At 39.0% G+C, this 13,785-nt stretch overlaps 1 protein-coding gene across 1 annotated transcript in view; it reads left to right on the top strand.

Moving 5' to 3' along the window:
- The first annotated feature begins 11 nt into the window (after positions 1-11).
- LOC130914845 (eukaryotic translation initiation factor 3 subunit H) overlaps positions 12-13,785 on the top strand; it is a 99,553-nt gene continuing 85,779 nt past the window's right edge. Inside the window, exon 1 of the mRNA XM_057834390.1 lies at positions 12-177. Within this exon, the coding sequence (XP_057690373.1) occupies positions 118-177 (60 nt within the window). The 5' untranslated portion in view covers positions 12-117. The remainder of the gene's footprint in view (positions 178-13,785) is intronic.

Raw genomic sequence — 13,785 nt, 5'->3', positions numbered from 1 at the left:
GAAGTTACGTAATTTTCTCTAAGGAAACGTCCGTCATTGAACATGGTCCTCCTTTTCCGCGTGTAGTGGCTAGTTGGTGGGTTCCAAGTAAAACCAGTCCGGTATTTTCCCGTCATAATGGCTTCTACTGGTGGAACCCTGGACTCTCCCGTGAAGCAGATTCAGATCGATGGTTTGGTAAGTGTCTCTGAACGATTCCCAATCCTAATATATGCTAGAAACTGGTAGTATCACAACCAGATGTTTACATTTGCTTCGGCACAATTCATGGAGACGAGTTCCGAATGAATTGTGCTTTCTTGATTCGTAAAGTAAATAAGAACCATCGTAATCGGCTGATCATTTATATGTAGTACTGTCGCTAATATTCACTGGCCAAATTGTTGATCTGTGTATTATTTTATTCTGTCCAAACACTGGTTAATCACAATTTAGACTATGCATGTGCCGGTGTTGTGCCCAAAAAATAGCCGCCCCGCGTGAAAGTTCCCCCCTGACGGGAGCGCTTATTTATACCGCTTTATTGAGATGAAAACAACAAATGTTTTCATGGCCGCATTACAGTAATGGATTTACGACTGTAAAATTAGTTTAAAATACATAAATAAATTACACAAAATACTAGTAGTGTATTTTAGTAACAAATCGTGGACTGGGCCACATAACCATCTTTGAACAGAAATGTATTAGTCTACAGGTTTTCACGACCATATCCCAATGACAGTCACACAGGTATGACATTTATTAGTTCAAGCAGAGTAAAATAATACATATTCACAGTAGGCTACAAGATTTATTACTTCGAGCAGAGTAAAATAATACATATACACAGTCAGAGGCGTCGCGTCCCATTAGGCAAACCAGGCAATTGCCTAGGGCCCCCAGCCAGCAGGGGCCCCTAGAGAGCCAACAGATTTAGCACACGCAGCTTTACTGTACTGTCGCGGCGACAAATGCGACAGGGCCAGTGAAAGCCTTGTGTCTGAGTTCCCTGAAGGGGCCCCTTCACGCGCTCTACACCCCCTCCCCCCAACTCATGTGACTCAGAGTGAGAGTGAGTGGCGATTTGGCTTTTTTTTATTGGCGTATATCCAAAAAAAAAGCAGAAGAGGAGAAAAGGAAGCAAGACGGCGGTGAGTGTACTATGTTACTGTAGTTTTATGTCCTAATGTAGTAGAAGCCGGGGACTTTGAGTGTCCTAAAAAGTGCTCTATGAGACCGAGGCGTTATTATACTTTTATTAAATATGCTATTGCTCCAAGTCCAACTGTCCCCCTTTCTTGCACACACTCGAAGGGCCCCATGTTGCTTGTTGCCTGGGGCCCCCGGTGACCATTGCTACAGCTCTGTTCACAGTACAAGATTTATTAGTTCAAGCAGAGTAAAATAATACATATTCACGGTACAAGAAAGTCGTTTCCTTGTCCATCGATTGGTAAGAAAAAGCTCTTTGTACGAGTGACGTGTGGGTGCTCCCGTCAGGGGGGACAATTCACGCGGGGCGGCTATTTTTCGGCACAACACCTGTTGTTGCGCTCACCTTCTTGCTGCGCGACCGTGGCGATGAGCTTCGTAGTCTCCGTCTGATGATGTCTGCGATCGTGTTGGCATCACGACTATTGATGTTTTCGCCACTGTCTGACGGCTGTCGACACAAACGCATCATGGACCGAGATAAACAAACCGCGCTGCTTTAGAGATTTGCCCTTTTAAAAATGGGCACACAGTAAGTACTAAAATGACCGTTTATCTTCTCTGTTACTGCAACCAACCGCCACACATGCCTTCACCATTTTGATTAATCAATGTTAACGATTGTCAGGAAGTTTTTTGAGTTCGTTTACTAGGTGGTGATTCCTGAGACAAGCAGAAAAACATGCAGTAATAGGAAGAATGTACGTAGCGGTAATATGTAAACACGATGAGCTGACGGACAATATGGCGGCACAAGTCAGGGTGGTGGTGTTGTGACATCACGTGAATGGGGTCTATTGTATTTATTTTGCCATCGCTAAACACACTAAACCAGCTTGAGTGAACTCTTGTAGCTGGTGTGAAATGTTCATGACAGCGTTTACTTACCTTACATTTTGTGTAAAGTGACAGATGATGGTCACGTAAATTTGGAATCATGTTGCCTGCACGTTGGCTGACCTTCCTCCGCTAAGCCGCGGCGGTCTGTTTCTTTTTGGTAGCAGAAGTACTCCCGTACTAGCGAATTTTGTCTTATTTTTGCGGGGGGGGGGGGGGGGGTGTCAGGTGTAGTGTCACTGACAGACACAGGACAGAGCAACAAATGGAAGGGGATGGGTGAGCACTGCCACAGATTTCTCGCTACATTTTTGGGACCTCAAAAATGGCTAATACCGTAACTACGGTATGAAGGAAAATTTCAGTGGTTATGAAACCGTGATGTTTTCATACATTCAATTTCATTCATTCAATTTTCAATGATTTTTTTGTCATGTATGTTTTTGGCGTGCCTTTTCTGACTGCCTTTGTCCATTGCGCCTGTTCAAGTATCACCCATGGGCACTAATTTGCAGTCCGAGATGCGCTGAGCAAACTGACCCACATGCGCAGGAGCATCAAAACATATGACTTCACATGACGCACACACACACATACGGACAGTTTGCTGTGCAAGCAATCTTGAAATATTGCTCATTTGGAGGAGCGAGAAAACAGCATTCTCAGGCTTATCCTCAATCTATTTTTTTTTATGATTGTTGTCGAACCCGCCCCTTCCCCCAAAGCTGCATTCAAGCTAGGCACTTACACTAATGCACAACTGCACCGTTACTGTAGCACCCTGTCCTTCTTGGTCTTTGCCCACGTAATTGCTGCATGAATTCCGATTTGGGGGACTTGACAGTTCAAACCGCAGCCAGATTTTGGAAAAATTACGCCCAGACCGGATTTTAACCACATATGAAAATGACCTAGATTGGGTTTGAAACTGTCCACTTTTATGCGACTTTTCCCGTTCAGACCGTCAAGTTAATGCCTCACTTGAGTCGGAAAAAAACGAAAAAATTGGATTCGTGCATTAAGACCTGCGGTATGACCCTAGCCTAATTGGCAGTTTTCACTTGAACCCCAAAACTAATTTTTGCACTATTTCAACACTAAATATAGTGGTGCAATATCGGCACATTTTCTTATTTTTCACACAATTTTAATTTGGGAAAACCTTGAAGTTGTTATATTTATCATGATTAAAGCATCCGGTGGGGCATCATAATACAAAAAGCCGTGATGTTTTAAGTCCTTGACAGCATATATTGGTATCGGTATGATATCTGTGTTGGATTTTTGGAGTTGGACAATATTGGGATATCGGTTATCGGTCAAAAAGTCATTATCGGACATCTCAAGTAGAGGTAGAAAGTTTATCAGTGCCAATATTTGGAAATTTGACGTATATCGGTATCGGCCTTTTTTGTTTAAAACCCGACTGGCTGATATGGAAAACATCAATTTGAAACTGGGTTATTTCAGCTCAAATGCAGCAGCGCCTCTCTCTCCTGCCTATTATCTCCTGCACTAGTATTCACCCCGTCCTCTGATTGGTTAAATGGTAATCGTAAATAGAATTACATTTGTATTGCACCTTTCAACCATTTTAAGGCCTTCAAAGCGCTTCACACTATATCCTCAAACGCAGCACAAGGAGGAACGTAGGGTTTAGTATCTTTCTCAAGGATACTTAGATGAGGTCATGAGGGCTTTCTTTTTTGTGGAAACATTTCATAGAGCTATTTATTTAACCTTTTATTCAACTTTTAAGAGATGATTCGTAGAAATTTAGGCGTCTGGAGCTATTATTTTCTATTTTTGTGATTCCATAAACATGCTTTAGACATTTTAATGAAGTTCTGTGTTTGCATTATTCATTTTTTACATTTTTACTGCAGATGAATATCGGCTCCAAAAATCGGTTATCGACCCCTCTAACTACTAATAGTCTGTATCGGTCCGGTACCAGTCAATTTCTAATCTCAATGGAGGGCATTACTAAAGATTATTACACAACATAAAAAGTGTAGTCTAGCCTAATTCACAAAGAAGAAGACAAAAAACAGACCAGTTTGTTTCCACTGTGGGAAAAAAAAATCGAAGCGAAGTAGTCTTAGATGGTAAAGTAATGAAAATCTGAACAAAAGCGTCTTTTTCACTTTCATATTAGCCTTCTTTCAGTAAAGCATCCTTCAAAATGACAATTAGGGGTGTGACAAAATATGGAAATGGTTATGTATCGTGATGCTTTGCATCCCAAAAGGTTATCGATACGCTCATACCAAGAATCGAGATACCTATCTTAAAAAAATGTCAATGTTTAATAAAAAAAAAAAAAGGAACCAACAAGTTGCTACCTAAATCTTTCACCAGAATAGTGTCACAGTTAACTCTATGTTCGGCGTATATGGCGCTCGATGCCCAATCCATTAAGACTGGGATTGGCGAATGAATGTTCGTTTATTCGAAACCAGAGCATTCACAGTCACCTTTTCCAATTTTTGGGGCATTAACAGGTCACTTTTTGATCATTTTAGGGCATTTTATGTTACTTCCTGTTCTGTAACCCCAAAATCAACAGGAAGGGACTGAAAATCAACAGGTAATGACCTGAAATGGCCCAAAATTACCTCGTTGCCTGGCATTGGCTGCTACTGATGGCCATTAGAAGTGGTCTATTTGAAGTGGGAGTGGTTCATTCGCTGCCACCCTCCCAGTTCAAATGGATTGGACGTCTACTAGTGATAAACTTGTTTTTCTTTGTTTGTTTTTCTGTTTAGTAATTGTTTTGAATAATATCCTACAATGATTTCCTGACCAATGTATCAATAATCGTTGTATCGCCATATCGTGAGATCATAGTTATCGTGAGTTTTGTATCGCAAATTGTACCGTATCGTGAGTTACGAAGGGTTTCCCCACCCCTAATGACAATTGGTTTTGGCTTCATGTTCGATCATGTCTTCAAATTAATTGATTACATCCATCAATGGCAATTGAGCTGTCAAATGAATTTTGTTTATTGTCTTTGATGATAAGTAATTGCAATGAATGCTTGTCCTTGGCTTCAACCAGCAGCAAGACGTCAGAAACTGTGGGATGTCAAGCTCCATCCTATTGCATCTACTCAAGGCACCATTGTTCTGCAAATCCAACACTTGCTGATTAAAAGAAAATGTTAGTTGACTAGCCCTGCTGTACAGTTTTTCTGTAGTACTGCTATGGAAACAGCAGAGGACAAACTTGCTTCACTTTCATATAGTTCCACTCTTTACCCGACTTGCCCCCCACCTTCCAAACACACACTCCCTGCAGCAGCCCCCACTGCCTTGGACACAAAGCAACTCATTTACCCCGTTTGCTTCAACACAGGACTTCAACTAGCCAGCTGCTGCCTTCCTTTTATCTTGCTAATTAAAGTTGCCCTGGAGTCTTGGGACCCTAATTTCATATCTAAATATTTCACCTCAGTGTGTATTCTATCGAGCTCTAATGAGATTTACTTCACTTATTTTCCCATTCTCATCAGCCAAACTTTTTAATCGTAGCAGTTAAATGAAAACATTGAAACCTCAATTGGAGCCTTAGCGCAGAAGCAATGCGTGGGTTTCAGGTAGCAATGAAAAAAATACCCGAGTGCAGTGATGTGCAACACTTACTCTTTTGTTGCGTCAAAAGATCTGTCTGTCAGAGGCATAGCTGCAGGGGTAGCCTCAGATGGCAAACTCATTGCTGTGTTGTACAACTGTATTGCAGCCTTAATTTGAAGCCTGTCAGCAGTCTCGTTGCTACAACCGTAGCAATCTGCTCGTTGGGGGCTTCTATCACACTCCCGCTGAGATCAAACAATTGCTGCATACGGTATTTGGAAAATCCCTTTCACTCTTACCTGTTATGCATACAAGTAAGTTATTAAGCTTTGAAAATATGACAAGTCAGAACTCAGTCTGAAAATGAGATTTGAAAATTCTGAGCTGTGAAACTAATCACCTCAGCATCAGGATTGGAATGGTAACTGCAATGCAATAAGAAATATTTCCCAACAATTACTCCGATCCTTATCACTTATCACTCTTGACGGAAACACAAAATCTTTTTTTAACAAATGCCTGACTGTTTCAAGCATGTCATGAAGCACCCACTTCGAAAATGTAGGCACTCAAGGTGATTTTTTCCCCTATTGCTTGTATTTTGTCATAAAGCTTTTGATTTTTAACAATTGACATGAGGCAAATTAGTGATGTTCACAAATTGAAATGTATAATGAATCACCAGGCAAAGGAAAATTGGCACTTACACTGCTGGCCAAAAGTATTGGCACTCCTGCAATTCTGTCAGGTAATGCTCAATTTCTCCCAGAAAATGATTAAAATTACAAATGCTTTGTTAGTAATAGCGTCATTTATTTTGCTTGCAATTAAAAAACACAAAAGACAATGGGGGAAAAATTTTAAATCATTATCATTTTACACAAAACTCAAAAAATGGGCCAGACAAAAGTATTGGCACCCTTTGAAAAATCAAGTGGTGCTTCTCTAGTTTTGTGTAATTAACAACACCCGTTACTTACCTCTGGCACATAACAGGTGGTGGCAATAACTAAATCACAATTAAAGCCAGTTAAAATGGATTAAAGTTTGAACCTAGCTAAAAAAGCCAGGCTGGAGTTTGCCAAAACTTACCTGTGAAATCCAAAAACGTTTTGGAAGGATGTTCTCTGGTCAGACGAGACAAAAGTAGAGCTTTTTGCAAAAAGGCATCAACATAGAGTTTACAGGAAATAAATTGAGGCCTTCAAAAAAACAAATACGGTCCCCACAATCAAACATGTCGTAGGTTCCCTGATGTTTTGGGGTTGCTTGCTGCCTCTGGCACTGGACTGCTTGAACGTGTGCATGACATTATGTCTGAAGACTACCAACAAATTTTGCAGCATAATGTCGGGCCCAGTATGAGAAAGCTGGGTGTCCCTCAGAGGTCATGGGTCTTCCAGGAGGACAATGACCCAAAACACACTTCAAAAAGCACTAGAAAATGGTTTGAGAGAAAGCACTGGAGATTTGTAAAGTGGCCAGCAATGAGTCCAGACCTGAATCTCATAGAACACCTGTGGAGAGATCTGAAAATGGCAGTTTGGAGAAGGCATCCTTCAAATCTCAGAGAGCTGGAGCATTTGGCCAAAGAAGAATGGTCTAAAATTCCAGCAGAGCATTGTAAGAAACTCATTGATGGATACCGGTAGCAGTTGTTCGCCGTTATTTTGTATAAAGGTTGTGCTTCCAAGTATTAAGCTGAGGGTGCCAATACTTTTGTCCAACCCATTTTTGGAGTTTTGTGTAAAATGATAATGATTAAAAACATTTTTTTTCATTCTCTTTTGTGTTTTTTCATTGCAAGCAAAATCAATGAAGATATTACTACCAAAACATTTGTAATTGCAATCATTTTCTGGGAGAAATTGAGCATTATCTGACAGAATTGCAGGGGTGCCAATACTTTTGGCCAGCAGTGTATAGTCTATTACATGGCTAAGGAGGAAAACTTTAAAAAAGTTTAAAGAGTGATTTTTTTTGTGCGGGTGCATTACACTAGATAAATTACTGTGATAAAGAAAGAGACCTGAAATGCATTTCTATTATTTCTATTATATATTTGAATTTTTGAAACAAACCAGACGTTTATTCTCATGATAGTTATGTAATGAAGGACATTTACTCAAGCTAGCGCAAAATAGCAGATTGCTTCGATGACTTAGCCATTTTTTTCCCTCAACATTCTAAGCTCCCTACTATTTTGTTTACAGTAATAAATCTAATTGATCATCTAAAACATGTCATATTATTCATTATGGAAAGTATCACCTATAGTGGGGAAGTAGGCATATGTAAACATAACAACTACTAACACTGTCAAAAAGGCCAAACATTGTTACCTTTTAGCCATCTTTTGCCTTGCCTTCTTTGTAAAAAAAAAAAAAAATTTAACTGATTTTGACGGGACCTTCAACACAGTGCAACAGTAATGAAAGCTGCTTGCTTGGACACTGTATAAAAAAAAAAAACATTTGAGGAAAATATAGCGTAAGAAACAATTATAGTTTATCATAATCTGTTTAATTATATAGTTTTAAACAGATATTTTTTTTATGAAATTGAATATTTATCATGCGGTATTGAGGTATAAACAAAGGTTTTCATGGATGCATTACACTAACGACTTCACGACTCTATGGGGCCGCTTACATGGTGACGCTCCGAGAATACGACAAATTTCATGTTTGCATTTATATGGTTATGTCTCCATTCGAACAATGTTGCAATTCCGCGGGAAAACGATGTAGAATTCATACCAGGCCCTAGGGGGCAGTGCAGTCGACAGCCAGTTATGCACTTCCTTGACACCATCAACCTCCTCAGCCCTGAAGACAACATACCCGCCCACTCCATGCATGGCATTTTTTTTTTTGCTCCAAAAGGCACAAAAATGCAATCATTTAACATATTTGAATTAAAAATATTATGAAAACAGTAAATCGAAGCCGACATTCCGCCCTGTTTGCTGTTTTTAATGTTTAGTAGCAGCGCTGGGCATGTATGCAAGTGCTGACGTCATTGGCGCGAGAGCTTGACTGCGGACCGAACCCCGCAAACGAATCCTTCCACTTTAGAGCTCGGAATCAAAGGTATGCGTCTTCGCCTTCCGTTTTTGCTGTCACCATATAAAGGCGAGGCCATTCCGCAACACAATTGTGGCGTCTTGGTGTCGCAGCGTCACTATGTAAACGTCCCCTAAAATTAAAACATACAAAATACTATTTTGGTCACAAATTATGGACTAGGCCACATAATAGAATAAAGAAATCTTTTTTTCATGACTATATTCCTGAAATCCTCAAAGACGTAGTTTAGGTTGGCTTCATTAGAATCACACATACTGTGTTTAATGTTAGAGGTTTTCACTTTACTAAGTTTAGAAACATGTTGTTAGTTAAAACTCTTGTGTGGAGCCAGGCTAAGATTCTATGTAGGCACCATATTGTGTTTTTTTATAAGCTTCTTGCTACATCAAACACTGTATATGGACTTTAGAGATCTTGAGGATATAGTGTGGAGAAAAAAAGTTAATTTCCAATTTGGGACACTGCACAGGAAAAACAATGGGACTGTGGGTTTGGCCCAAGGCGTCCATATTGAGTTTTATTGGAAAACTTTAGCAAGCGTCACAGATCACAAAGTTTGGCCAATCCTAAACAAGCATCGCACAGATTGTCCTCAGTCTGTAGTCTGTACGTCACAGTGTGTATCAGATGGATTTTTATGTCAGGAAACTTTTTCTCCGCCCACATCAAATCTGTAACAAATCCACTAAACAGGAAGCAAGGGCACATCTTGCCACTCCTAAATTGTGAGCTGTGTGCCACACTTCATGAATCGACTCCAGATGCTTTTCCTGAGGATGTCCAAAAACCTCTAGGTGGCCATGAAAAAGCAGAGACGAGTGTATACAGTGTACTGTTACAGCCAATTTCTGTTGACATTAAAATCACTCTTTTACTGCCAGTCTTTAAAAGGGATCATTTGCTCTACTGACGATGGTTAAAATAAATTGCCATGTCTGTTCAATCAACTGTCCATAATCTGTAAATTTGGTCTTTTTACAGCAGAATTGAAGCCTGGATGTGTTCATATTTAATAACAAAAGTGTACAACAAGCAGAAAAGCTAGAATAATTGGTGGATATACATTGAATTGGAAAGAAGATTTTTCGTGCATTTTAGATTCATTTTACCCCATAATTCAATTAATCAGTGAACTAATTGATGGCATAATATCTTCCTATAGTTAATAGACTGGACAGACTTTCGATTATACTTTCGATTATCTATATACATATATATAATTATATTTATATAATTTATATAAATTATATATTTCTTACCTAAAAATGTAATTACGCTTGATAACACACATCACTTGAAAGTGTTTTTCCCACGTGTTTCAATTGATTTTCCGTTTATGTCAAGCTATTTTTAAGTTCTAGTTAAGTTTTAAGTTAGTCTAAACTGTAAGTACTGATAAGATTTTGAGTTTTTGCAATGTTCAAAATAAATTTATGATACCTGCTGTATTGGAGCACATTAGGGACCAGTGCTACTTGGTGTTTTATTCAGCAATGACTACTGAGCTAAAACTGACAGTTAGCTTTATTATGTTTTAATTTTACACCCTCATCACTTTACAGCGCTGGGTTTTTCCAGATTAAGTAAAGCCTGTATGTAAGATACGTTAGCCATGCATCGATAGTGGTCATAATCAGTAGAAACCTAGCCCTCCGAAGGGCTAACGTTACGTGAGCAAGTGACAGTAACGTTATATTTATTAGCGCTGAGTACTGCTTAAAGATGGCGGCTGTTTACTAACCCTGCCCAGACGCAGCCGAGTCTGTCATTTTGTATCTAGTCCTAAATGCATGCGCTATCTATGAGACGCTCCGGACACTACCTGCTACCACACTAGCATCATGCGGGCGTACTTTTTAGCAACGTCGGCGTAGTTTGTAGCGGCTGTAAGTGTTTTTTTTTTTTTTTTTTTTTAAATTGCTTCTTCCTCTACGCAAGTGACGTCAACGCGTTGTCCCGCATTAAAAGTAGTCCGGGCAAAACATGATGCTTAGAGCTGGCAAAATCAAACGATTCCTCGAGGTGAATAAAATTACTCGGATCAGTTTTTAAACTCGAGATACTCGAGTTGCTCGAGTATTCGTTTCCCGAATATAACACGCATTTTTTCCCCCCCAAATCAACTTGTAAAATCATGGTGCGCATTATAAACGGGTACATGGATGGAGACAGAAATATATATATAAACAGATTTTTTTTTTTTTTTTGACACGGCCACGTTGTGTTGAAGAAACGTATGCGGCGATCCGTTGCAGACCATTACGGTACGTGACGTCACCATTTTGTTTCCGTAATATTTAACTCTGATCGGCCGAATGATTTCGTCTGTGTTAAATTCTGCTTTTTTCACTCTTCATAAAGCACAGAATTTAGTTTCTTGAACTCATTTGACTCAACGTTTATTGCAGCTCCGCAACTCGGACCATAACAAACGTAACAACACAGACTTCCTGTGTGTGTCTGTCAACTATATCTGTCCCTCGGGAAACTCAAACCCAAATAACAATAGTTCCTATTGTTACTGTCGTGTCGACAGCGATGAGCTCTCTCAGATTTCTGACTTACGTTCTCACTTTCATTTTACCGTATCAATCCATGGAAGACACATTTATTCATCATGATGAAACAAGCAAGTTATAAAGCAACCTTTAAAAGAAAAGTCACATCTGTTTACCCCTAGATTCTGGTAAGTTGGAGAAGTTGTCAAATCATAATATTACCGTAAATATTGCCAGTTTATGGTAATGTTTTGAACTGCCAATATGCTATGCGTGTGCTGTGTTTCACCATTCAGTAAAATGACATTTCTGTATCTGTACACGAGCTCTGTTTTCCTGTTTTCTTCTATTTATTGGTGTTAAAATTAGGGTGCGCGTTATAAACGGGTACAATAATTTTCCCTAGATTTTACAAGTAAATTTGGGGTGTGCATTATACACGAGTGCGCCTTATATTCGGGAAATAACGGTGTGTGTATATATATATATATATATATATATATATATGTATATATATAAAAATGTGTGTGTGTGTGTGTCTGAGACATTCTGTATAATGCGTTGTATTATGTCTGCATGAGTTTCAGCTAATTAAAACGAGACAATTTAATGCCCATATGGAACAATTAAGTTTAACATGTCGGTGGGTACCCCGACAATTGTTCCAGTTTTTCATATGACCTCTTTGAATAATTTGCCAAACTCTGATCCCATAGTTATGGCTTTATTGAAGCCTATTCTTACAGTATGTTTTGTTTATAAATGTCTTCCTGTGTCATCCGTCATAGCCACTGAGCTGTTGCTCTCTATTTAGTACATGAATCTTACTTTAACCCTTTCTTAGTTTAGACCTCCCCTTCCAACCGTTTTCTTTAGTTTTGATCAGAGCAGCCAAGAAAAGCAGGCAGTAAAATTTGTTTTCCGCCGCACTCCAAGCCATATCATCTCTCCTTTTCCACCCCTAGCTCTTTTACTTGTAGGGTGACAGATCCAACACACCACTGGAATAAATCATGTGCCCGGACAGATTTCTGTGTGTGTGACTGTGCGCGTGAGTGTGGCAGGCTAGTGACACTATTGGGGTTCGCTCATGATTTTGATGGGTGTTTTTGTTATTCGGAGCCTGGCTTCAGTACTGCCACCCTCTTTCCGCTCTATGTGTGTATTATTAATGCCTTTTTCTATGACCTGCCCACACTGTTATCCGTGTGATTTATGCCCCACACTACAGTATGCTTTGAGCCTGCCCTGTTGTTCTCTCCCTTTTCCATTCAGACACTTTGCTTTCCTTACTCTGAACTATTTGGATTTGAGTTGTAATTTGCTTGCTGCAGGTCGTGCACGCATGCATATTTGTCCACAAGCACAATCGTTTTGACATAAACCAAAGCTTGGTCCTGATGGAGCTGGTAACACAGCATCGGAGATTAAATAGGCTCGTTTTATTGGGCCATTTTTATCTAGCATTAAAAATTAAGTGCAACCATGACACATGGACCCCGTGTCTGGATGAGACACAATGATCTTGGATTTCAGAAATGTACCTTACTACAGAAAGAAGGTGGGAGGGTATAATTTAATTCATTTCTAATCCTGTATGTATGCACTTTTCCTCTTCCCAGTTCTATTTTGTAATTCTTGTTCTTAGCAAGTTCACCCATTGTTCGACCATGATCAAGTCTTTTTACCTTGTTGGCTGTCATTGGCGATGATAGATGAACCAGAGTTGTTTTAAAAATGAACTGTTTTAATAATGTTTACCACAGAGCAACTGTGGCATATTACCAAGTACAGCACTGAAACCAATGAAATATATCATCAACCTTCCTATTCTGGTTTTCTGTTATTTCATGTTAGTTCATTGGCTGTCAATATCTCTGAACTAAGATTATTCAATGCCGGCCAACGCAGAATGGATTTAATGTTTATGTCACTGGCAGTAAATGAGTTAATATAATCTAAAATTACTTTTGAGTGATTACAGTTACTGATTCCAACCTTTGCAGGAACCACCAAAAGTATTCTCACTTTTTCAAGTGGTATAATAGGTTATGTTATGTTGCCTTTTTCATACCTGTCAACCTCAGCCCAAGGTTTCCCTTATGAAAGATTACTAATTACCTTTGTACTTAACCCTTGGGCGTTATTTTATTTTGACTAAATTCTTGTGATTTTGTCCAAAAAATGGCTTTTCCTTTGAAGTGTGATAACTAAGTCATTTCTGAATATTTTTTCACTTTCAACCACTTAAAATGTTCAGTGGCATCAGACCTATCTACACATATAAAGTTTTTTTTTATTATTTTTTAAAAAAAAAATTTCAATGCCCCCTATGGACAATAATAGCAGCATTATCCAAATAGCAAAACTAACTATGCTATATATATATAAAAAACAAAAGTCTAATTTGAATATTCCATATGACATAGTTAGAGGCTTGAATAAGTCCACAAGTCGTAACAACCAATTTTTTTATGCACACCCACTTTTTACACAATTGCAGTTTTCTCATTTACATTCAACTCTTGTGATTTTGTCCAAAAAATGGCTTTTCCTTTGAAGTGTGATAACTAAGTCATTTCTGAATAT

This window comes from Corythoichthys intestinalis, chromosome 4 (genome assembly GCF_030265065.1).
Source record: "Corythoichthys intestinalis isolate RoL2023-P3 chromosome 4, ASM3026506v1, whole genome shotgun sequence".
Taxonomy (NCBI): Eukaryota; Metazoa; Chordata; class Actinopteri; order Syngnathiformes; family Syngnathidae; genus Corythoichthys; species Corythoichthys intestinalis.
This window is presented reverse-complemented; position numbering and strand designations above follow the sequence as displayed.